Source organism: Mirounga leonina, unplaced genomic scaffold (assembly GCF_011800145.1).
Source record: "Mirounga leonina isolate KUSES-001 unplaced genomic scaffold, KU_Mleo_1.0 Mir_167, whole genome shotgun sequence".
Lineage (NCBI taxonomy): Eukaryota > Metazoa > Chordata > Mammalia > Carnivora > Phocidae > Mirounga > Mirounga leonina.
In genome coordinates this window covers 1,185,829-1,213,241 of record NW_023270422.1, presented here as the reverse complement: position 1 = coordinate 1,213,241, position 27,413 = coordinate 1,185,829, and the positions used below count along the sequence as shown (strand labels likewise).

At 36.7% G+C, this 27,413-nt stretch overlaps 1 protein-coding gene across 2 annotated transcripts in view; it reads right to left on the bottom strand.

Annotated features, from left to right (window-relative positions):
- Positions 1–27,413, bottom strand: part of VAPA (VAMP associated protein A) — a 49,476-nt gene that overhangs the window by 6,151 nt on the left and 15,912 nt on the right. Inside the window, exons 2-6 of one of the 2 annotated variants that reach the window (XM_035013809.1) lie at positions 23,141–23,293; positions 11,771–11,874; positions 11,144–11,224; positions 4,675–4,809; positions 118–291 (exon numbers count right to left, since the gene is read on the bottom strand). In XM_035013809.1, the coding sequence (XP_034869700.1) occupies positions 118–291; positions 4,675–4,809; positions 11,144–11,224; positions 11,771–11,874; positions 23,141–23,293 (647 nt within the window). The remainder of the gene's footprint in view (positions 1–117; positions 292–4,674; positions 4,810–11,143; positions 11,225–11,770; positions 11,875–23,140; positions 23,294–27,413) is intronic. The other variant, XM_035013810.1, reaches the window with a different exon arrangement.

Below are 27,413 nucleotides of genomic sequence, written 5' to 3'. Positions count from 1 at the left end.
AAAAACAAGAAGAACTGACCAAGGATAAATTTAAAAACTGATGGATAACATGGCCTAATAATGATTCATATATCTTACGCCTTCATATAAATCAACTTATTTTCAAAAACAACTTACTCTCAGGTGTCGATTTTCTTCTGATAGTTTCATCATTTCTCCCTGAAGTCTTTTACATTCTTCCATGAGTTTCCTTGTTTCAGTATCGTTGAGTGAAACACTATGTGGTTTTGGCATGGGTCCATCTTGTTTAGAGGCATTCAGTGGAACAGTTTTGCTAGGTTCCAGATCATTCTGTATTACAAAGACAGTGGCACTTTTTAACTGACCAAATCTCCTTACAGATTTTAAACAAATTCAAGTTGAAACTCCATACCTTTCTTTTCCAAAAAATCATTTAAATGGAAATTTCTGAGGCTGTGATTTCATTAATAAGAATTTTTTTTAAATACCAAAGGTTACCGTCATCTGTGAACAATTTTAGGACTAAATCAAGAAAGGTCAGCAGTAAGAGAAGTCAAAATAAGCAGCCCACTCCCTCCTCTACTCCCAAAACCCTTCACACTTACCTGCACCACAGCACTTATCATGTATCATAATAATGTATTTTTGACATTCTTTCCTACAATACTTCAAAGGCTGGAGAGCAAGTCATTTTTTTTTTTTTATTTACCCCTAAACCCAGCACTTTGGCCAAGAGTAGCTATTCAAAGAAAAGTATGCTGAATGACGCCAACCAAAATCTAAATACAAAGGTCATTTTCAGTGCTCTGATTTTGCAATTCAAATGAGATTCTGAGGGCATGGGGGGATACTACAGTAATAATTCCAATGAAATTACAAGACTAAGAAAAACACTTAAAACCTAACTTCTATTAATGGGAAAAAATAACTAGGATATAAACATAGAAGAGGAGATAATAAACACCAACATATGGTTAAAAAAAAAAGAGGAGGTAATTCCACATTCTTAAACATAAATAATTATCTCAAATTATCACCAACACTGTTTGCTTTAACTCATGAAATTCCATATGGATCACAGTAGTACTTAGACACTTTTAAACTCTGAGCCCTAAAACTGTAATTCTCACCAACACTCACCCAATATAGATAAATACCTAGGGCAGGGCCCCAGGGCCTGTGGTCTAAAGTGCCTCAATCTCCTTTACCTTAATGTCATTTATACTATCACCTATGCCATAACAGTATTAGTGCAAGTCATCTCTTTAAAATTTTACTTGCTAGAAATTAAATGTTATATTTTTTTAAACTGCTTTATTCAGATATAAACTTCTAACAAAAACATTTCCAAAATCAACTTTATGGCATTCCACAGTACTCAATAAGATTTAATTATAAGTTACACATCTACCACACCATCCGAGGTCCCAAATTTATATTAAGTGTAAATAATTGTTAGTTCAAGGGGCAAAACTAGTATTTCTTATGAAGGGAATGTGATTTGATCACTATGCCTACAAAAATTAGTAATGTTATAATGAGGTTCTAATGTATAACACTACATTATTTGACTGTCAACATTCAGATTTTTTCATTTTTCTTCAGAAGCTTCTCAGCTGTGAAGGGTTTTTAAGAAGCCTACTTCCGGGGCACCTGGGTGGCTCAGTCAGTTAAGCGGCTGCTTTCGGCTCAGGTCATGATCCCGGGGTCCTGGGATCGAGCCCCGCATCCGGCTCCCTGCTCAGCGGAGAGCCTGCTTCTCCCTCTCCCTCTGCCTGCCACTCTGCCTACTTGTGCTCTCTATCTCTCTGTCAAATAAATAAATAAAATCTTTAAAAAAAAAAAAAAGAAGCCTACTTCCAATTTCCTTCTCTGAGTTGTCCTCTTGCTTTCTTGTTCTTCACCCTATCTTCCCATCCTGACCAATTCCATCTCTATTAGTAAAAGTATGTTTCAAATATAGTTTGCTCTCCATCAATATTCTTTCTTAATCCTTCCCTTAACAGTAATTAGAATTCATATCAAAATGATTTTTCAAGTGTGCTCCAATTTCAACCTAGAACAAATCCAGATTTGGAAAAAGAGGGCAGTTCATTGCCTTCCTCTATAAAGATGAAAGCAACAATCAACAATATGGCAACTAACGAATCCTCAGGTTCTGATTAAGGGGAAAAAACATAATACTCAAAACCAGAAAGCGGACTAAAAAATCAAGAGGAGATACATGAGGCCAACAAGTGAAGAGTAAAAAATAAAATGAGGAATCATTAAACTCCTCACAATTAGTTTTAAATAAATTCTTGAAATTCCAGAAATTCAGAATTATCAGAGGGAGAGGAAACTACCAATCTCATCAACCCAACCCAACCATTACTTATGTATTATCTTTCAATATTTTCTCATATGCACATTTTATAAAATCAGCATACACTGTAACATTTTTATCTTTATCCATTTATATATACATCTTTTAATTATCATTTTAAATGACACTACATGTCATTATTCTATTCTGTGCCTAAATAAAATTACTTAAACATCTCACTCTTTTTAGACATTTGATGGGTAGCTTCCCACTCTGGGATTTTAAGTAACATGTCAACGAGTATCTTCTTATGGTTGGCAGAATTAGATTTTTCTTTTTCACTGAAATTTTTCTTAATGTTATATTCTTTATAACAAAAAGGAAAAGAAATGTCATAACCAATTTGTGAAGCATAAACACGAAGACTAGAATGCAAATGGTATAATGAAGCTTAAATACACATTTCAACAGTGAGTCAAGTTAAGATATGAAAACAAGTTACTTGGAATATACTTCTTGTCAAGTACTATTTAGGCCCCCTACAAACCAGTCAACATACATAGCAGATGCAATGAAATCTAATTTATTTGTGTATATTTAAAGTGTAAACATATATAACCTAACTTTACTGGAGGTTAAAAAGGGGGAACTGGCAGGGGGCTGAGTCATTCATGTAGTACCCATCTACAAGAGCCTGATGGGAACACTAAGGCTGCTATGACTTTATATACTTCCATTCAGGAGCTCCATTACTGAGGTTTGGCTCCAGGAAAACAGCTCATTCCTTGAGAGTTGCTTCAGACTGGTCCAGAAAGAGAAGACTGGTTGTTCTGAGAACCGTGAAACAAGCAAACTAAAGGGATTCAACATGCTGTGACTCTTAGGAAACTGATGAATAGTAATGTTATATTAACATCATATTTAACACTGCAGCTAGAATAAATGGGAAGGTCAGGGCCATGATCAAGACAAAAAAATATGCCACAACTTGTACATTTTCCACTATTTTATATTTTTTAGCCTATCTGCAAAAATCCCTTTCCATCATGAATTAAACTAAACTTACTTCTGTATTTCTTTTTAACAACCTTCAGAATTTCAATTCCAATATTATAAATTATCCCTACTGGGGGTAATTAGAAAAACAGAGCAAGGGATTGGAAACAGAAGGCGCAAGGCAAAATAGGTTTTTGCAATAAAGCCTTGAGAAAGACAAGCCCTGAACTAAAGAACGTAAGTATGAGGCCAAATTCCTGTGACTATAATGAGTAGAGGTACGTAAACGAATATAAAGGGGGGAGGCACCTGGCTGGCTCAGTCGGTGGAGCATACTACTTTTGATCTTAGGGTTTTGAGTTCAAGCCCCACGTTAGGGGATTACTTAAAAATAAAATCTTCAAAAAAAATTTTTTTAATGTCTATAAAGTAAATTAAGACTAAAACTAAGGGCTGTGGCATAAAATTGTTATGGGCATAATTAAGGCCTTGACCTGGGAAGAGACAGTATTTGAAAAACAAGGTTACTGGAGACTTATTTTCACTCTAAAAAACCAATTTACTGTTTCTGCAGAATCATGATTCCCAGAAATAAGTAACTAAAATTACAAAATCAAAAAAAGTATCAGACAAATTTAGATAAAGGATCAAATTTTTTTCTCTGCAAAGCCAAATCAAAGTATAAGCAACCTGTTCAAACTGTGGGGTTCCTGAAGTTTCTAGTAAGCAAAAAATGGTAAAGGGAATCATACAGCAACCATTACACCACCCAGAAGTCACCGTTATCTTATTGACATGCTGTCATCTTATTTAAGTGAACGTTAAGTACACACGTGTACACATACACACACACACACACACACAAACAAGTTCAACTATGACCTAAGATCGTTAGGGTTTACCCACATATTCTCCTACCCTGGGGCACTGTAAATAATAATGACAGTTAAAGAGGGGTTACTATTTGTGTTTGATAACAAAACATTAAATAATAATTTCATTTATCCTTTTTTTAATATATATGAACAAATACTTGCCTGGAGATCAACGTTTGCCAGCCCCTACCTTTACTGCTATACCTGCTAGTTTATTCAAGTAAGCTCCTAACTCTTTTAGGAAGTCTCAATGACAGAAAAAATTATACCAACTTCATAACAATGTTCACACTTAGATTTGTCCTGCTCACTACTGAGATTAAGTGCTCAATTTGCTTTTTTTAGAACAGAGAACTGTTTCTGTGCATGATTTTTAAGTGATTTGTGGTTCTACTGTATTTTTAAACATAGCTGAAAATTTCAATTCTATCTACTTCATATAATATACTCATAATACCATGTATGTGCTAGGTAATGACATTAACGTAACCAGTAACACTAGTAAACTCCTATAGCTGTTATCTCCCTAAAACAAACCTTCTGCTTCTCCTGTTTGAACACATTGAGTCCCCTGGGGTCATTCTTCGTATTATAACTGCCAGTTGTTGGAACTGTGTTGTTGATGCTGTTCATTGAAGTGACAGCCGGAGCAGTCCCTGGTGGAGTTATACCCTGAGGTGGCATGGGAAACATATTCTCAGATTCGCATCAAACTGATTTCTCCTGCATGGTACTGGGAATGACTAACACAGAAATCATTAGGCTCTAAGACATTCGCATTTTACTCTATAAAAATGTACTATATATAAGATATAACACTAATAAGAACTACGTTAAAGCAAAAAGTACAAAAGTTTCTGTAGCTTTTTATATTTCCCAAACAAAATGAGCTATGATCAATTTGTATTATGCTAATTAAAGGTATAAATCTTATTAAATTAATGCTCGCTTCATGTTGTCCTAAAATGAACACCTTCTAATTTTGCAGCTCTTAATTTCTGTTGCTAATCAATGCTTGTCAATATCTGAAAAACAAGCACTTCATATTTTCTTACCTTTGGTAATACTCAACCTTAACAATTTTAAGTTAAATGAATTTTTTCCTTTTGAGGTTCAAAAAAAGAGTATTTTATAAACCTCTCCTGTACTCGACAACACCCACCCCCAAACACACACACATACACACACACACACACACACACACACCTCTCTCTCCCAGGACCATTAAACAAACTTAAAGATGCATATAACATTCTAGTATATCAGTATCTCCATAATTCTCTTCCTATCTTCTCAAATTCCTTTAATATAGGTGAAAATAAGAGGATACCAAAATGTTGATACATACTTTGAAATAATACTTAGTGATACTCAGGTCAATGTATACAACTATGAGAACTCCATCTCAATAATGCACTGTCCCCAATCTGTTCCTTGTCTCAACAAATACAAAACAATGTATACTTAATCATAAAAGTTCTTTGTATACATAAAACCACTGAAATTCCTTGCTCTTGACAACCCATCAGTCTTAAGATAAACTGGTATTTTTTTCCTAGAAAATGTTATTAACACACATTAGGATGGAGGGCATAAATGAAATGCAATACATTTAAGAAATCTGGAAATTTTCAAGAACTGGAGGCCTCAAAATAAACCAAAAAAAATTTTTAATTGAACACAAAGAATTAAATAGGTGATAAAACACCATAAAATAAGAATTAAAACCACATTCAATCCTGAAAACAAACACTACACCACTAAATAGACATTAGATCTCATAATACAGTTGATAATAACTAAAAAGAGCTATTAATTCCAAGAACCCAACTTTGCAAAAATAAAGCAGTCAACACTTTAGTTATCATCTGCCTCCAGCTATCAACAACCCAGGGAACATGCTGAATGGCACTTGTTACTAGTGCTGAACACAACTCAACTGAAGACTCTATGGGCCATTAATTTACTGAAATATATCTGAAGACCTGCTGTTTCCCTAGGACTAGGGTGACCACAAATTTTAGTATGCTTAAGAACAGTATTAGTTAATGCTTGCTATCCTGGAATAATTATTAAAAGTACCTCCATTTATTTAAAAAAAAAAAAAAAAAAGGTTCCTGGAATCCTAGGTCACTCCATCTATGATGCAAATCAAAGAATTATTTCCCAAAAAGATGGCCACTCTAATGATGGTTCAAAATAAGCTAGAATAGTTTTGCCAAAAAAAAAAAAAAAAAAAAAGATTTCTTTACATTATAAAGATTTTAAAAACAAGAACTCAATCACTATACTTCTAGACCTGGTATCTTTTTTACCCTGACAACCACAAAACTTCAATCATTTGTTTATATATTCAGTTATCAAGGTCGTGAAAACTTAAAGAAATCAACAAAATAGTAACATACTCTTTTCCACTGTTCTTAAGAACATGTAAATGCCTAAACACTAACAGCATTACCTAAAAAGCTCCAGATCCTCAAATAGGTAAGATACACTCACCTAATGTAATTAAATTAAATGCCTATCTACTTCTTTTTGGGGCAAGATGGGTGAGGACCTGGGAGCAGGAGTTAGAGAGTGGGATGGGGGTGGTTAACATAAGCCCGATTTCTCTCTACACAAATATTATAATTAATAAAGTGGAAGTAGGAATGACAAAGTAACATTATGAAACCCTAAATAAATTAATGAATCTATACTATAGTTTCTCAATTTTGACCCTATTGATGTTTGGGCCAGATAATTCTTTGTTGTGAGGATTGTCTTATGCAAAGCAGTATCCCTGGCCTCTACTAACCAAATGCCTTTAGAACCCCTCCCTCCTAGTTGTCACAACCAAAAGTGTCCCCAGACATTGACAAATGTACCCTCAAGGGCAAAATTACCCCTGGTTGAGAACCACTCATTCACAAATTGCACACCAATGATCACTAACTTCACAAAAAAAAAAACCCCGACTTCATATATTGAGAGAATATATCACCACCTACAAAGCAGTGTCTCTCCCCCGCCTCCAGTGAAAATAAATCAAAATCTAATCAAACCTCTAGATCCAACTTTAGAATACACCAAAACAAGAAAAGTTCAACGACACCACAAGGATGTAAGCAGCAAAATCTATTCTACAGGGAAAGTCTACAGGACAAAGCCAGTTTGTTTAATAAAAATTTGCAAGAGAAAAACAAAAAGGGAATCTATAGATTAAGAGATTCACGAAACGTATCATCCAATAAGCAGTATGTGGACTTTATTCTGATCGCAATTCAAACAAACTGCAAAAAAATTTTTAAATGACATTTGTGAGACAAATTTGAATCTACCTGAATAGTTTGATATTAATGATATTATAAGCTTTTAAAGGCTTGTTGGCATGGATGCAGAGAAAGGGGAACCCTCTTACACTGCTGGTGGAATGCAAGCTGGTACAGCCACTCTGGAAAACAGAATGAAGGTTCCTCAAAAAGTTAAAAATAGAACTACCCTATGACCCAGCAATTGCACTGCTAGGTATTTACCCAAAGATACAAATGTAGTGATCCGAAGGGGCACCTGCACCCCAATGTTTATAGCAGCAACATCTACAATAGCCAAACTATCGAAAGAGCCCAAATGTCTACTAATAGATGAATGGATAAAGATGTGGTATATATATTTATATATACATACACACACACACACAATGGACTATTACTCAGCCATCAAAAAAAAAAAAAAAAATTGGGGCACCCGGGTGGCTCAGATGGTTAAGCGTCTGCCTTCAGCTCAGGTCATGATCCCGGGGGGTCCTGGGATCGAGCCCCGCATTGGGCTCCCTGCTCGGCGGGAAGCCTGCTTCTCCCCTTCCCACTCCCCCTGCTTGTGTTCCCTCTCTCGCCGTGTCTCTCTCTGTCAAATAAATAAATAAAATCTTTAAAAAAAAAAAAAAAATGAAATCTTGCCATTTGCAACAACATGATGGAAGTAGCGAGTATTATGCTAAGCGAAAAAAGTCAATCAGAGAAAGATAAATTAACATATGAGTTGACCCATACGTGGGATTTAAGAAACAAAACAGAGGAGCATAGAGGAAAGGGAGGGAAAAATAAAACAAGACAAAATCAGAGAGGGAGACAAACCAAAACAGACTCTTAACCACAGGAAACAAACTGAGGGTTGCTGGAGGGAAGGAGGGTGGAGGGATGGGGTAACTGGGTAATGGGCATGAAGGGACATGAATGAGCACTGGGTGTTATATACAACGGATGAATCACTGAACTCTAACCTCTGAAACTAATGATACACTATATGTTAATTAACTGAGTGTAAATTAAATTAAAAATAAAAGGCTTAATGATAGTACTGTCATTAATTCTTTTCTTTCCGAAGTTCTTATCTTTGAGTAATATATACCCAAACAATTCCAGATAAAATTATATTACATCTGGATTTGCCTTAAAACAATATGTGAGATGAAAAGGGGGGGGTGGTTAGATGAATTAAGATTAACCATAAACTGGTCATTGTTAAAATTGGTCATGGGTTCACAGGGGTTCACTGTACTTTTCTAAGCGTTTAAAGTTCTTCCAAATAAAATGTTTTAAAAAATCATTATCTTTAACACTTATTCCTTATCATTTAATAAGGTAGTAACTAGACCATAAGCCCAAGTAGTTCAATTAACGGAAATACATTCTGTAGCTAGTTCATCTAGGCTCAGAAATCAGTCACTGGAGTACTCTGAAATCATACTGAACAGACTTTGGGTTACCTATAATACCTGCTCCGAAAAGGTTCCAGGGCCAAACTATTTCTGCTCATGCTCCATGGTATAGGACTCCAGAAACTCCATTCAGTATTTATTCAAGCCCTTTAGCAGACCCCAAACCGCTTTCCTGGATTACTATGTTGCATACCTGTATGTAGGTATACCTGCTACTCTCCTCTATGGGGTGCTTAACATGGCTAGGCGCAACTATCATAGCCATATCATTTCCATCAACTTCTGGTTTGGTTTTGTACTCTTATAATCAACAATATCAAATACTTGGGTGAACCCTTTTCAGACTATAATCTCAAACTGTCTGTTATACAGAGTATAATAGAAGTCCAGATGAAAGACAGTCAGCTCTAACTATGTTTATTAAAGAACTGTAAAAGATGACATAACTCTAAGTGAGAAAATATCCAGATGTGTTTCTATTCAATTTTACTTCAGGGACTATATCCAAAGAAAATGAAAACACTACATCAAAGAGATATCTGCATCCCCATGTTCACTGCAGCACTGTTTACAATAACCAAGACACAGAAACAACAGAAGTTGTGGTGTGTATATATAAAGAAAATGGAGTTATTATTCAGCCACAAAAAGGAAGGAAATCCTATCATCTGTGACAGTATGGATGGACCCCAAGGGCACTACACTAAGTAAATCAGAGAAAGACAAATACTGTATGACCTCACTTATATGCAGAATCTAAAAATAAAAAATAAAATCAAACCTATGGAAAAAGATCCAGATCTGTAGTTATCAGAGACAGAGGGAAAGAACATGGGGAAACTGGCTGAAGGTGGTCAAAAGGTATAATACTTTCAATTATGACACAAATCAAGTCCTGGGGATATATGTACAACATGATGATTAATACCTAACACAGGTAGTGTGGTATGGTATATTTGAAAGTTAAAACAGTAAATCCTAAAAGTGCTCAACACAAGGAAAAAAAATATTTTTTCCTATTTTGTATCTAAATGGCATAATGGGTGTTAACTAAACTTATCGTAATCATTTTACAATATGTATGTTAAACCATTACGTTGTACACCCTGAACTTACATAGTGCTGTATGTCAACTATATCTCAATAAAACTGGAAAATAAAAATTAGTCAACCAAGACAACATGCAATTACATTTTCTCAGTTCCAACAATAAGAGCTATGCAAAAAAAAGGCGGGGGGGGGCTATGCAAGCTATTAGCTTTCTGGCAGCACAGGCAAAAGAGAAAGTAAACTCCAAATGGGAAGAATCAACATGCCAGTGAACGATCACTTTCTACTTCTAGTAAGAATATATGCAATCACATTTTTTATTTTTGGCAAATATCTCAACATCCCTTTAAAAGGGGATTAAAAGGCACAATAAATAATTACCACTCAGGGACTCTTTCATTTCAGCTTATCCTAAAAGAGTAAGACAATAGTTGAGCCCATGTATTTATCTAATCTGCGAATTTCCTTTTCAATAGGGCAAATGGCTTCCACATAAAGGCAGTGTCATGTCAGAATACAACCTAACTGTACTCACCATTTCTATTTACACATATAATTTTATATATTAAGTCACCAAAAGAAAAATCCTAGTTAGCTTTTTCAAGTCCCTCCAACAAACCATAGAAAAAGATTAAAATCTGCATTTCAAAAGGGGAATAGGGAAAGTGACCACAACTCATTCTATACATTCACAGACGACTTTCTAAACTACACCCATATATCCTTAGTCCTCCAAATTGTATTTGCCTCACACTAATCAAAAAGCAACATAAAAATTATTTATTAAGAAATAAAATCAGATGGATTTTGACCAAAATCAACAGTGAACAAAATACCTGGGAATAGCCAAACTTGGAATAAACCGCTTGTCCATGTAAATTAAATCTTTTATCCCCAGGCTGCTGGTACACAGTTGTCAAAAAGTGATTTAGGTCTATTATTTAATTATATTTATGCATATGTGTGTCTCATTCTAAAGAACTTGAACTGATTTAAAAGTGGCAAAAATTTGGGAGAATTAAATGGTTCTTCTCCATCATGAAGACTGTATTTAAAGTATTTTTCTTCTTGAGTGCACAAATGTTCTAAAATGAAAAAAGCGTTATCAAAATTTTTTTAAACCTAAATAACCACTAAGTCTTAAAATGTGGAATAGCATCATCACACAACCCAAAAAGGCCAAAAACAGAAGCAAAATTAATCTCAAAGTAAATGAGAACTTAATAGCTTCCAATCTTCTCATATTTTCCTACTTACCAATTTATCATTTTCATTGGGCATTTCAAATACACATCTCAATTTAGAATCCATTAATTCATCAGGTTTTGCCTCTTTCCACTAAAAACAAACAAAAACAACATGAGATAGAGAAAGTATGATTGTGACAAATAGGTTTCGCACCTCAAGGGACAACTAACAGGTTTCACCTCAGGGGACACTGCAGCTGTTTGGAGCAGGGGTGGTCTGTGGCTCAGACAGGACACAGTGCAGCACTCCATACTGATCACCCTGCCACGGTTATTTGGCAATACCACCTCAAGAAACATACTATCACCATCTGTTAAAAATCACACTAACATATCTAGAGATTGAAGGACTTTCTTCCTACTAGTAGCATTTCTAAATGGTTTCTAAGAAATACTATTTCAAAATTCTTTCATTCTTGAAATTAGGACTTTCTTCCTACTAGTAGCATTTCTAAATGGTTTCTAAGAAATACTATTTCAAAATTCTTTCATTCTTGAAATTAAGTCAGGTTTATCTGTAATTAACAGATTTACATATTTTTAAATTAAAAATTAGCTTTCTCAAATAAGAACTATACAAAACCCAAGCTTTAAACAACATCCCCCCAAATAAATTCTGTTCCACTTCTATACTTACCACAGCTTCCATATCTGAAGTGTTTGGTGGAGCAAAAATTGTCTGTACCATAAACTTGTGTTTACTCTTCTCATTGGGATCATAGTCAAAAGGCTGTAGCATTACTAAAGAAGAAGAAAGGACATATGACTTGGGTGTCTTCTGCATCTGCTTATCATCCCTATTGTTTTATTAATACGCAAATTTAAAGAAAACCAGGACGGGTTCAAGAAACCTAATCCTGGATTACTTATATTAAGGATCCAGAATCAACTTTATGGTTTCCAACTATTTTAACAGCCCACAAAATAAACAGCTACTTAAAAAATAAATATAAATCTATGATTGTCCCTCTAAATTCAAGTTTGGGAAAATTTTCAAAATGTTGCCAACATTAACTATTATAATACCTGTAAACTCATATTAAAATCTAGTAAACTGTCTATTAAAACCAGTTATAAATATAAGGCTTCATTTGGTATTTAGTGATATTATCTTTCAGAATTAGACATCTGGGATACAAAAAGGAGAATTTAAAAGTTAATTTCAAAACTCACTACCATATTTTAGTGTTCTAATAAAACTAATTTTTCACAAACAGATTTTAAATAAACACCCATTCAAGAAGTTTACCAATCTGCTTAAATCTGATTCTAAGAGAACAAAGTAACAAGGAAAAGGCATACTCACATCATTTCCAGAAATTTTCTAGCATCCTAATAATATATTCAAATTTTTCTAAGCACTCAAGATTTTCAGTAGCCTTTAAGAGGATTTTTAGGGATTCCTCATGACTAAAAGTGATGCGAAACTTTTATTCAATTTATATTACAAAAACAATGAGAACAAATCTACAGTTACACAAAATATATATATGGTATTGTACAAATTATTCCCCTGCTAATGTGTAAATTATTTCTAAGATATATCTTCTGGACATGTACATCAACACTTTCAAAAAGACAAATGCAATTAAGCAAATGCGAAATATAACAACTACATAAAAAAATCATATTCTAGGTGTATCTGAGATGTCCATAACTCCCATCATGGCTAAAAAAATTTTTAAAGGGGCAAATACATAGCAGAAAAAAATGCACAGGATAGGGGCGGAGCAAGATGGCAGAGGAGTAGGAGACCTGGATTTCGTCTGGTCCCAGGAATTCAGCTGGATAGAGATCAAACCATTCTGAAAACCTACAAACCCAACAGGAGATGGAAGAAAAGAAGAGCAACAACTCTCTCATCAGAAAAGCGACCACTTTGTGGAAGGTAGGACATGCGGAGAAGTGAATCCGAGGCGATATTCGGGAAGATAGACGGCGGGGGAGGGGCCTCCGTCGGCCGCTTCTGGCAAGTGATAGAGCCGCGGAGCACAAAATCGGAACTTTTAAAAGTCTGCTCCACTGAGGGACGTCACTCTGGGGGCTAAGCAGGGGGTGGAACCCTCCGGGACAGTGTGGTCTCAGGACCCTCGGGGTCACAGAAAGACCCGAGGTGCCTGAGTGTGGCAGAGCTCCCAGGTAACGGAGCAGGGAAGCCAGCTGCAGAGGCGGAGCCCAGGCGCGGGCTCTCAGCTCCGGGGTTGCCATAAACCGTGATCCGCGGCACAGTCGGGCCCCTGCTCCGCCAGCAGGGACCCAACAAGCGGCAGATCCGGGGAGACTCACCTTCCTCCCCGGGGAGGAACCGCACGGGAGTGCACCGCCGGGATCTGCTGGGTTTGGAGACTCCACCCGGGCTCGGGTGCCAGAGAGAGAAACGCGCGGTCACAGGCCGGGTGAGCACGGAGTGCGGCCGGAGACCGGGGAGACGGGAGTGACTGACGGCTTTTCTCTGGGGGCGCACTGAGAAGCGGGGCCCCGAGTTCTCGGCTCCTCTGGGGCGGAGATTGGGAGGCCGCCATTTTCACTCTCCGCCTCCAAAGCTGTACGGAAAGCTCGCAGGGAACAAAAGCCCCGGAAAGCAAACCCGAGCAGATTACTTAGCCCAGACCCGGCAAAGGCGGGGCAATTCCGCCTCCGGCAGAGACATTTGGAAACCACGGCAACAGGCCCCTCCCCAGAAGATCAGCGAGAACAGCCAGCCAAGACCAAGTTTACCGATCAATGAGAACGGCAGAACTCCAGCACCAGGGGACTACTTACTGCACATAGAATTCACGGTTTTTTTACCATGATTCTTTAGTCTTTCAAAGTTAATTTTTTTTAACTGTCTTTTTTTCTTTTTTCTTTTTGAATTTTTCTTTTTCCCTTTTTCAACCAACATCTTATCAATCCCTTTTTTTAAAAAAAAACATTTTTATTTTTCATTTTTAGAGTCATATTCTATCCCTTCATAGTAGTTACCCGTATTTTTGGCTTATATAGATAAGTTGTTCTCTCTTTAAAATTTTGAGATACTTTCTTCTAACAGATTAAAATGTACCCTAAATCTCTAGTATATAGTGTTTTCTATTCCACTGCCGGATCACATCCTCTCCCTTTTTTTTTTCTTTTTTTAAATCCTCTTTCTTTTTTCAAACAACTTATCAATTCCTTTTATAAAATTTTTTATAATTTCCATCTTCACAGTCATATTCCATCCCTTCATCATATCAACCCTTATTTTTGTACATATATAAGTTTTTCTTTCTTTAAAATTTTGGGAGGCACTTTCTTCTAAAAGACCAAAATACACCCCAAATCTAGTGTGTGGCACTGATCTATATACCAGCCTGATCATACTTGATCACATTCTGATTTTTTTTGTTGTTGTTTTGTTTTGTTTTTGTTTTTATCCTTATCTTTTTCTTTCTCTTCTTTTTCTTTTTTCTCTCCCTTTCTTTTCCCACTGCTTCAGGTCTTTTCTGATTTGTTTACAGTATATTTTCTGGGGACGTTGTTACTCTGCTAGCATTTTGTTCTCTGATTCACCTATTCTCCTCTGCACAAAATGACAAGACGGAAAAAATCACCTCAACAAAAAGAACAAGACGCAGTACCGACTGCCAGGGACCTACTCAATACGGACATTAGTACGATGTCAGATCTAGAGTTCAGAATCATCACTTTAAAGATACTAGCTGGGCTTGAAAAAAACATGGAAGTTATTAGAGAAACCCTTTCTGCAGAAGTAAAAGAACTAAAATCCAACCAAGTAGAAATCAAAAAGGCTATTAATGAGGTGCAATCAAAAATGGGGGCAATAACTGCTAGAATAAATGAGGCAGAAGACAGAATCAGTAATATAGAAGATGAAATGATGGAAAATAAAGAAGCTGAGAAAAAGAGAGATCAACAACTACTGGATCACGAGGGCAGAATTTGAGAGATAAGCGATACCATAAGACGAAACAACATTAGAATAATTGGGATCCCAGAAGAAGAAGAAAGAGAGAGAGGGGCAGAAGGTATAATGGAGCAAATTATAGCAGAGAACTTCCCTAATTTGGGGAAGGAAACAGGCATCAAAATCCAGGAAGAACAGAGAACCCTTCTCAAAATCAATAAAAATAAGTCAACACCCCAACATCTAATAGTAAAACTTATGAGTCTCATAGACAAAGAGAAAATCCTGAAAGCAGCTCGGGAGAAGAGATATGTAACCTACAATGGTAGAAACATTAGATTGGCAACAGACCTATCCACAGAAACCTGGCAGGCCAGAAGGGACTGGCAGGATATATTCAGAGCACTAAATGAGAAAAATATGCAGCCAAGAATACTCTATCCAGCTAGGCTGTCATTGAAAATTGAAGGAGAGATAAAAGCTTCCAGGACAAACAAAAACTAAAGGAATTTGCAAACACAAAACGAGCCCTACAGGAAATCTTGAAAGGGGTCCTCTAAGCAAAGAGAGAGCCTAAAAGCAACATAGACCAGAAAGGAACACAGACAATATACAGTAACAGTCACCTTACAGGCAATACAATGGCACTAAATTCCTATCTTTCAATAGTTACCCTGAATGTAAATGGGCTAAATGCCCCAATCAAAAGACACAGGCTATCAGACTGGATTAAAAAACAAGACCCACTGATATGCTGTCTGCAAGAGACTCATTTTAGAACCAAAGACACCCCCAGATTGAAAGTGAGGGGGTGAAAAACCATTTACCATGCTAATGGACACCAAAAGAAAGCTGGGGTAGCAATCCTTATATCAGACAAATTAGATTTTAAACCAAAGACTGTAATAAGAGATGAGGAAGGACATTATATCCTACTTAAAGGATCTATCCAACAAGAAGATCTAACAATTGTAAATATCTATGCCCCTAACATGGGAGCAGCCAATTATATAAGGCAATTAATAACAAAAGCAAAGAAACACATCGACAACAATACAATAATAGTGGGGGACTTTAACACCCCCCTCACTGAAATGGACAGATCGTCTAAGCAAAAGATCAACAAGGAAATAAAGACTTTAAATGACACACTGGACCAAATGGACTTCACAGACATATTCAGAACATTCCACCCCAAAGCAACGGAATACACATTCTTCTCTAGTGCCCATGGAACATTCTCCAGAATAGATCACATCCTAGGTCATAAATCAAGTCTCAACCGGTACCAAAAGATTGGGATCATTCCCTGCCTATTTTCAGACCACAGTGCTTTGAAACTAGAACTCAATCACAAGAGGAAAGTCGGAAAGAACTCAAATACATGGAGGCTAAAGAGCATCCTACTGAAGAATGAATGGGTCAACCAGGAAATTAAAGAAGAATTAAAAAAATACATGGAAACCAAAGAAAATGAAAACACAACTATTCAAAATCTTCGGGATGCAGCAAAGGCAGTCCTAAGAGGAAAGTATATAGCAATACAAGCCTTTCTCAAGAAACAAGAAAGGTCTCAAGTACACAACCTAACCCTACACCTAAAGGAGCTGGAGAAAGAACAGCAAATAAAGCCTAAACCCAACAGGAGAAGAGAAATCACAAAGATCAGAGCAGTAATCAATGAAATAGAAACCAAAAGAACAGTAGAACAGATCAACGAAACTAGGAGCTGGTTCTTTGAAAGAATTAACAAGATTGATAAACCCCTGGCCAGACTTATCAAAAAGAAAAGAGAAATGATCAAAATCAACAAAATCATGAATGAAAGAGGAGAGATCACAACCAACACCAAAGAAATACAAACAATTATAAGAACATATTATGAGCAACTCTATGCCAGCAAATTAGATAACCTGGAAGAAATGGAGGCATTCCTAGAGATGTATCAACTACCAAAACTGAACCAGGATGAAATAGAAAACCTGAACAGACCTATAACCACTAAGGAAATTGAAGCAGTCATCAAAAATTTCCCAAAAAACAAAAGCCCAGGGCCAGATGGCTTCCCAGGGGAATGCTACCAAACATTTCAAGAAGAATTAATACCTATTCTTCTGAAACTGTTCCAAAAAACAGAAATGGAAGGAAAACTTCCAAACTCCTTTTATGAGGCCAGCATTACCTTGATCCCAAAACCAGACAAAGACCCCATCAAAAAGGAGAATTACAGACCAATATCCCTGATGAACATGGATGCAAAAATTCTCACCAAAATACTAGCCAACAGAATCCAACAGTACATTAAAAGGATTATTCACCACGACCAAGTGGGATTTATCCCTGGGCTGCAAGGTTGGTTCAACATCCGCAAATCAATCAATGTGATACAATACATTAACAAAAGAAAGAACAAGAATCATATGATCCTCTCAATAGATGCAGAAAAAGCATTTGACAAAGTACAGCATCCTTTCTTGATCAAAAGTCTTCAGAGTATAGGCATAGAGGGTACATACCTCAATATCATAAAAGCCATCTATGAAAAACCTACAGCGAATATCATTCTCAATGGGGAAAAATTGAGAGCTTTCCCCCTAAGGTCAGGAACGTAGCAGGGATGTCCACTATCACCACTGCTATTCAACATAGTATTGGAAGTCCTAGCCACAGCAATCAGACAACAAAAAGAAATCAAAGGCATCCAAATCGGCAAAGAAGAAGTCAAACTCTCACTCTTTGCAGATGATATGATACTTTATGTGGAAAACCCAAAAGACTCCACCCCAAAACTGCTAGAACTCATACAGGAATTCAGTAAAGTGGCAGGATATAAAATCAATGCACAGAAGTCAGTGGCATTCCTATACACCAAAAACAAGACAGAAGAAAGAGAAATTAAGGAGTCGATCCCATTTACAGTTGCACCCAAAACCATAGGATGCCTAGGAATAAATCTAACCAAAGAGACAAAGGATCTGTACTCAGAAAACTGTAAAATACTCATGAAAGAAATTGAGGAAGACACAAAGAAATGGAAAAACGTTCCATGCTCATGGATTGGAAGAACAAATATTGTGAAGATGTCAATGCTACCTAGAGCAATCTACACATTCAATGCAATCCCCATCAAAATACCATCCACTTTTTTCAAAGAAATGGAACAAATAATCCTAAAATTTGTATGGAACCAGAAAAGACCCTGAATAGCCAGAGGAATGTTGAAAAAGAAAAGCAAAGCCGGCGGCATTACAATTCCGGACTTCCAGCTCTATTACAAAGCTGTCATCATCAAGACAGCATGGTACTGGCACAAAAACAGACACATAGATCAATGGAACAGAATAGAGAACCCAGAAATGGACCCTCAACTCTATGGTCAACTCATCTTTGACAAAGCAGGAAAGAATGTCCAATGGAACAAAGACAGTCTCTTCAACAAATGGTGTTGGGAAAATTGGACAGCCACATGCAGAAGAATGAAACTGGACCATTTCCTTACACCACACACAAAAATAGACTCCAAATGGTTGAAAGACCTCAATGTGAGACAGGAGTCCATCAAAATCCTAAAGGAGAACACAGGCAGCAACCTCTTCGACCTCAGCCGCAGCAACTTCTTCCTAGAAACATCGCCAAAGGCAAGGGAAGCAAGGGCAAAAATGAACTATTGGGACTTCATCAAGATAAAAAGCTTTTGCAAAGCAAAGGAAACAGTCAACAAAACCAAAAGACAACTGACAGAATGGGAGAAGATATTTGCAAATGACATATCAGATAAAGGGCTAGTATCCAAAATCTATAAAGAACTCATCAAACTCAACACCCAAAGAACAAAGAATCCAATCAAGAAATGGGCAGAAGACATGAACAGACATTTTTCCAAAGAAGACATCCAAATGGCCAACAGACACATGAAAAAGTGCTCAACATCGCTGGGCATCAGGGAAATCCAAATCAAAACCTCAATGAGATACTACCTCACACCAGTCAGAATGGCTAAAATTAACAAGTCAGGAAAAGACAGGTGTTGGCAGGGATGCGGAGAAAGGGGAATCCTCCTACACTGTTGGTGGGAATGCAAGCTGGTGCAGCCACTCTGGAAAACAGTATGGAGGTTCCTCAAAAAGTTGAAAATAGAGCTACCATATGATCCAGCAATTGCACTACTGGGTATTTACCCCAAAGATACAAAAGTAGGGATCCGAAGGGGTACGTGCACCCCGATGTTTATAGCAGCAATGTCCACAATAGCCAAACTGTGGAAAGAGCCAAGATGTCCATCGACAGATGAATGGATAAAGAAGAGGTGGTATATATACACAACGGAATATTATGCAGCCATCAAAAGCAATGAGATCTTGCCATTTGCGACGACGTGGATGAAACTGGAGGGTATTATGTTGAGTGAAATAAGTCAAACAGAGAAAGACATGTATCATATGATCTCACTGATATGAGGAATTCTTAATTGCAGGAAACAAACAGGTTTGCTGGAGTGGGGGGTAGGGTGGGAGGGATGGGGTGACTGGGTGATAAAGACACTGGGGAGGGTATGTGCTCTGATAAGCGCTGTGAATTGTGCAAGACTGTTGCATCTCAGATCTGTACCTCTGAAACAAATAATGCAATATATGTTAAGAAAAAAAAAAAGAAGAAGAAGGTAGTGGGAGGGGAAGAATGAAGCGGGGGAAATCGGGAGGGGTAGAGGAACCATGAGAGACGATGGACTCTGAAAAACAAACTGAGGGTTCTAGAGGGGAGGGGGGTGGGAGGATGGGTTAGCCTGGTGGTGGGTATTGAGGAGGGCACATTCTGCATGGAGCACTGGGTGTTATGCACAAACAATGAATCATGGAACACTTCATCTAAAACTAATGATGTAATGTATGGGTTTAACATAAGAATAAAAAAAAAGAATACTAAAAAAAATAAAATAAAATAAATAAAAATAAAAATAAAAAAGAATCTCGCCCTCCCTCTTCCTCTGCTCCTCCTCTTGCTTGCTTGAGCTCTGTCTAAAATAAATAAATAAATATTTAAAATATAAAAAAAAAAAATGCACAGGATAAATGCCTCAGAATCCACATAAAGCACAGTAAATGTCCATTAATGCCCTTCACTGAGCAATCACTGTAGGCTCATCAGTAGGAATTGAATAAAAAAAAAACTTAAAACATGATTGTGACTTTATGACAATTATATTCTAAGTTATTGCAGACCATATAAGACTTAAACAATCTTAAAAATATATATAAATGTCAAATTGAAGGAACCCACAAAACTAAGTGCTAAAGAGAGAAAGGAAAAAAGAAATGAGTATGTAATACAGAGTCAATCAAGGAAAAGTTGCTAGAAGAAGGAAGTACAGTTTGAGTGGCTCCTTATAAGGAAAGGCAATACACTAAAAATTGAAGAGCTAAATTCTAATTGGAGAAGAATCTGAGGGCATGCTATATAAACAGTAGTGTATCTGAAGTTTTTAATATGTCAGATGCTCAACAAAAGGGATTTATGGAAAACAAAGTGTTTTGGTAAGTACAGGTTGACCCCTGAATGACATAGGGACTTGGGATGCCAAGCCCCCATGCAGTTGAAAATCCACTATAACTTTTGGCTCCCCAAAAACTTAAGTACTAATAGCCGATTGCTGACCAGAAGCCTTACCGATAACATAAACCATGGATTAACACATATTTCCTATACTGTATGTATTATGTACTGTATTCTTACAATAAAGTAAGCTAGGGAAAAGAAAATGTTATTAAGAAAATCATTAAGAGGGGCATCTGGGTGACTCACTCCGTTGGCTGTCCAACTCTTTTGATTTTGGCTCAAGTGTGATCTGAGGGTCATGAGATCGAGCCCCGTGTTGGGCTCCAGGCTCAGCAGGGAGTCTGCTTCTCTCCCTCTCCCTCTGCCCCTCTCCCCACTCACACGCACACCCTCTCAAATAAATCTTAAAAAAAAAAATCGTAAGAGGGTGGCTCAGTTGGTTGAGCATCTTGGTTTCAGCTCAGGTCATGATCTCAGGGTCTTGAGATCAAGCCCTGCATCAGGCTCTGCATTCAGCAGGGAGTCTGCTTGAGATTCTCTCCTTCCCCTGCTCAGGCACTATCTCTCCAATAAATAAGTCTTTTAAAAAGTGAGAGAGAGAGAGAGGCGCCTGAGTGGCTCAATCCAGTTAAGTGTCTGCTTTCAGCTCAGGTCATGATCCCGGTCGAGTTCCCTGCTCAGTGGGGAGTCTGCTTTTCCCTCTCCCTCTACCCCTCTCCCACCCCCGCTCATGTGCACACTCTGTCTCTAATAAATAAAATCTTTAAAAAATAAATGAAAATTGAAAAAATCATAAGAGAAACTACACTTACAGTACTATACTGTCTTTATATCGGAAAAAACCCACATGTAAGTGAACCTGTGCAATTCAAACCTTTCTTAAGAAATAATAATACAGGCGCGCCTGGGTGGCTCAGTTGGTTGGGCAACTGCCTTCGGCTCAGGTCATGATCTTGGGAGTCCCTGGATCGAGTCCCGCATCGGGCTCCCTGCTCAGCGGGGAGCCTGCTTCTCCCTCTAACCCTCCCCCCTCTCATGTACTCTCTCTCTCATTCTCGCTCTCTCAAATAAATAAATAAATCTTTAAAAAAAAAAAAAGAAAGAAATAATAATACAATAAAACTTCAGCAATTTAGAATCCTCCAAGAAAAAGTTATTCTGAATAGTTATACAGATTCCTAAGGATAAAACTAGATGCACCAAGAAACTATTTTTAACCACACAGATAGAAATAATTCTATTTTCTTCCAACTGAGCTAAAAGGCTTAAAGATTTAGAGAGCAACTTCCAGAATGCGTGTGTGTACTCATTGCTTTATCTTCTTTCCCATCCATCTTTTCCATGAACTTGGACAAACACAAACACATTCCTCCCAGGCCACCATATCACAAGTCTTACCAAAAACATCTCTTCTAGGGCCTACTAGCTCTGAGTTTTTGGCTATACCTACTGAAGGAGGATTCAGTGTCGCAGAACTCTACAATAAGTCCTTCGCTACCTTTGCAGTCAAGTTCTACTTCTAAGTACTCTCCATGGGCTTGCTGTAGGCTTTCACTCTTTGTATAATTTGGTGTTTTAAATCTGCTGTAGATTTAAAAACCAGGAAACTGATACAGAATTAATATCTTAGGAATACTTATCAGGATCACCCAAGCATGTTTTGTTTTTAAAACACATACATGGCTAGGCCATGCCCCTAGAGATTCTGAGCTGAGAGAGGTCCATGCGTGTTCCTGCCCCACCTGTTATTAGGACACAGAGTGAGTGGGAGGTGAGAACTACTGCTAGAAAGTAAGAGTAAATGGTCTCTGTGCAAAGCCTAAGAAGTTCTCCCACAATTAAGATATGTTCTCATACTTACTTCCTATTTCTTAGCTATGTCAGATAATATTGTTAAGGAGTACTGACTTGGGAAGTCTGACAGAAGAAAGGAAGTTTATAGAGGGCATTAACTATGGCAAAGGCACAGACTCCACAGCAGGAGTAAGCAATCCATATATGGAGGGAACCAAGGATACTCCTTGGACTACAAGTAAACACAAAAGGGAGCCAAAAAACTAAACTTTGGCATTTATAATGAAAGGCAGAAACACTCATCTAATTTGATAAAATCAACAAAAAAGAGGCATTGTACATTTTTAAGCAAGACTTAGAATAATACTTGTATAGCTTTATGCTGCTATACAATATGTAACGTAATATGTAACAATAGCTAGAGATCTAAAAAGAATGATCAATCACAAAAATGATGTAATATTTCAAAGATAAATAAGGGCAGAGAATGTGGTACTGAGCGGTAGAAATAAAGGATATAAAAATTTTAAAATGACAATTATCGTTTATAAATTGACCACAGACACCCTCAACCACAAGATAAGGGTAAGAAATGTTCTGCAACAGCTGCATATAGTAAAAGATAACAGAAGGACATGACTAAAGGCAAGCCAGAATAACTTAAAAACTATTTCCCTCCCTCCAAATGAAACCCTGTTAATTAAAACCAAATTCAACATAACCATAAAAAGGTCAGAATTCAATACTGTTCCAATTCAGAATATGATTTGCTACCTGAAACAGTCACAGTCAACCCCGGGTCAATAATTCCACTGTTGGGCCTCACACAGTACCGACGAGGTGCTGTAGTCTTCACTTTGAAACACACTTTCCTATCAGATGGATTTCGCAACTTAAGATTTGTAGTGACTACATCTGTGAAGGGGCCTGTAAGGTTTAAAAAACAAAAACAGAAAAAAATGTTAATTGGATTCACACATATAAAGCAAAATTCAAAACTGAATGTATATACCCTTTTATTTAAAGTCTATATTGAAGTCTGTGCACCTAACTGTATCAAAAAACTAACAGTACTTTTTTCCAGGTGGTAGACTTACAAATTTATTTTCTTCTTCATTCCTTACTCTATTTCACAAAATTTCTATATGAACATGTATTATTTCTATCAAATAAAAAGTATTTTGAAAGTTCTGATTTATGAAATAAGCCCACAATTATATTCTTATAGTGTACTCTTACCACATTATTGAAAAGATTAGATTTTTTCCAGTGGTCTGCAAACCAGTGCCAGTCTTCAAATCCATTTTACCAACCAAACTGCAAAAATCTCTACATCTAAAGATACTACACAATAGTGTTCTTGCTTCACACCTCAATTAGGTTTGATTCATTCACTCATTCGTTCATTCACTCACATATTTGTTAAGTGTTTATTAAGAGCACTACCTCAAATGCTCTAGATACAAAGTTTCTAAACTTTGGTGATACACCCAAATGTGAGATTACAGAACAAAGAATCCAGAAAGGTAATCTACTTCTACCTGAATTAAGTTAGTCCTAAACTAGTATAACCTCATTTTTTTAAAAAGAGGATAAAAGAAAGATTATAGCCATTTTTTATCTTGGCTGAAGAGAAGCCTGTAAGACATTATGTAAATTAATTTAGACAATAAAATGAATACCTTTTACTTTGGGCACAAAAGATAAAAAGTATGTCCCAAGAGGAAGCATTAACTACACACTCCTAACTAACCCAAAAGCAGTTTTAGATGGCTTTCAAAGCAATCAGTCGAAAAGTTGTATTTTTTAAAAAGCAAAAAGGGTGAAATCAAAGACAACCACTACAGAGACTATTTAAATAAATAAAAATAAGCATGTCTATAAGCAAACCTTATAGTATAGAGCCCAGACTGAGAAAATTCAACTCTACCAGATAGTTTCCCATTTAGTTGAATATTGGAAAATCATCTAAGACAAAGATTTGAAGGGGAACAACAAATACAGCCAAATAAAGAGAGGCATTAGGAAGAGTGCAGGAGATGAAAACAAACAGATCTGCCTAATGCAACCAGAGGAAAACAGACTTCAAAGTTAAGGCCATTAAGAGGTCATTATTTCAAGTCCTAAGGAATGAAATGATCTTACCTTACACTTAAAATTTAAGTTGTAAAATATTTTCTAACAAAATTTGGAACTCTTAAGAGGGAGAAGACAGAAATGAGAAAACATCAGTAGAAAACAAAGACAGTGAAACAGCTACAAAAAAATTAATGAAAAATAGCTATTTAAATCAACAGGTATGCATGTGGTTTTTTTAAGTATATATACAAAGTATAATCTTCTGAACAGATTGCTTTAATTATATGGTAATATTACTCACTCAATTTGTGTATTATTTTACCCCCTCTACTTCAATACCAAATGCTTCCATTTTTCAACAAGCAGCTAATTAACAACTCCACCATAAGGTAAAGAGGAATATTGCAATCTGTCCATTTTGCACTTGAACCCACAATATCATTGGCTACAGACCTATTTTAAACTACTGATGAAACTGGGAGTCTTAAAAGATTCCATTTCTTAACATTCTCAAAATTCATAAATTACTACAGATATCTGAGAATGTGTAAATTTTTATAGGACTATTTCAACTAGGACTCTAGCATTAGCAGCAAGCATGGATAAAAACAATTTCTTAGTGGGGCGCCTGAGTGTGTTAAGCGTCTGCCTTCGGCTCAGGTCATGATCCCAGGGTCCTGGGATTGAGCCCCGCATCGGGCTCCCTGCTTGGCAGGGAACCTGCTTCTCCCTCTCTCTCTACTGTTCCCTCTCGCTCTATCAAATAAATGAAATCTTTAAAAAAAAAAAAATTTCTTAGTAACATGACAAAAGAAACTTTTCACAAAACTTTAATTTTGAACAATCCTTTTTATAACATACGTAAGATTTTTTAAATTCAATTTTTAAAATCACCTCAATTTTAGAGGAAAATACTAATTTTCCAAGATAAGGTAAAATAACAGACTTTTAAGTGATTTAGAAAACGACCATGTGTCAAATTCCATCAACATATGAATTCTAAAACAGTACTTAAAATGTATATTGCCTGAGAGAGCTTATATATCTTTAATAATAGATTGTGGTTGTGACACAAAAATGCAAACTATCTAAAGATGAAGGTAATAGGTCTAAAGAAAAAAGCCCAACAATTTAAAGCAAAGTTGTTAACTGAATATATTAACCTTATCAGTAAAATGTGAAATTACACACCTAACAAATAAATAAGCCCGACTAACATCTGAATTTGAAATTTTCTGCTCCACTGTGTCCCTCTACCTGAGCATCTCAGCAAGGGTTGCTCTCCCAGCAGACAGCTCAGAGTCTGAGCCCATTTTCCAGGTTAAAATGGAAACTCAGCACGTAATGATGAACGCTAGCATAAGAATAACCAGATTAAAATAAAAAAATAAGAATAACCATATTTAATTGTTATAAGAAATCAGGGAGAGAAACATCTGATCCACTTTTGTGGTCAGAGAACCCCTTGAGAATCTGATGAAAGCTATATACCATACCGCAAAATAACACACAAATATTCACAAAAAATTTACATGGAATTTGGGGGGGGGGTAAGGGTGAGATAGAGAGGTTAGGGCAGGTGGGGGGGAGTGCAGGCTTTGTGAAGAGAAAATTCATAAACAAGAGTCTTTCAGGACCTGGACAATAAAAGGAACCTGGGCAAACACTGTTTCCATAGCCATGGGCAGCATTTTACAGCAAGATGTACATAGTTCTTTGCCTCTATTTGACGAAGTTATATACAGAAGAGAGAAAAGAATGTGTCTTCACTTTAAGAGCTCTTTATCAAGAATCTGGGTGGGAAAGGGAAGAATGGGTTGTCAAAAGGTGATTTGAAATTTTCTGCAGTATTAAGCTAGCGCTTAATAAGAATAAGTAGTAATAAATTATAACAACAACAACAAAAAAGGCTACCGTATCATAGATCTCTGAATCCTCCAGGTTAAAAAGACCCAGTGAAATCTACCTTTACAGACCCTCAAAAATAGAGGAAAAGTTATATAATTTATTGAAAAGCACCACAACCAAATCCTAAATCCAAGGGTGTAACCCCTCACAGGTATTTCTGCCTGACATTAGGACTGAGTGAGTGATGCTACTGGGGGGGGATGAGGGGGGGAGAGAAGAAGAATGAACAAGGTGTTAGACATTCTGCAATACCTGGGCAGTCCCATACAAAGAAGTATCATGCCCTCATCCTATGGAATTTTCAAATACCCCTCCCAGAAATTCATACTGGTGAAAATCTCTTTTCCAGAAATATATCTAGTGTGTAAAAAGGAAAAATCTGTTTTCTTTCCTCCAAAACTTGAAAAGGTTAAGTTTACCATTACAATTATCAACAGCAATGCCACTCATGATACTTGAATCACCCAACACACTTGTTATCAGCAGACATTTGTAGGTGACACACACAATTCTACCCATATGCATAAATTTTCTTATTTTGCTCTTATTTCAAAATGTTAAAGAAAACCAGTCAGCCCTATTCAGATAACTTGTGTTCTCCTAAATCCAAACTTACTTGTCATTAGGAAGGTTACAAATATCTGGCTACTTCATTCCCTCTTGTCACAGCCATGCCCAAATATTTACACTGAAATGCTTATTTCATTATAAATTTCCTTTTTTCTTCTCCTTTATGTTATAATTAGGACAGTATATTAAAATTTTAAATTTGTATGCTGGTAGGCAATATTATACATGAATTTTATTTTGATATGATAAAGTGGGCATTAAAGAATACAAAATATAAAAATGGGGTATCCTGTACAATAGAGTTAAAAACCACTGCATTATATCTGTAATCTCCTGCTTGACTAACTGAAAACTTACCCTTTGCAAAGCCCTGGTTGTTAAACCATTAAGAAAAACAAGTGAAAGATTACCATACGGTATAGGGATCAACTATGCGAGGAAAGATAGTAACTGGGAGGGTACAAAGAAGGTTTTCAGAATGATTAGCCAA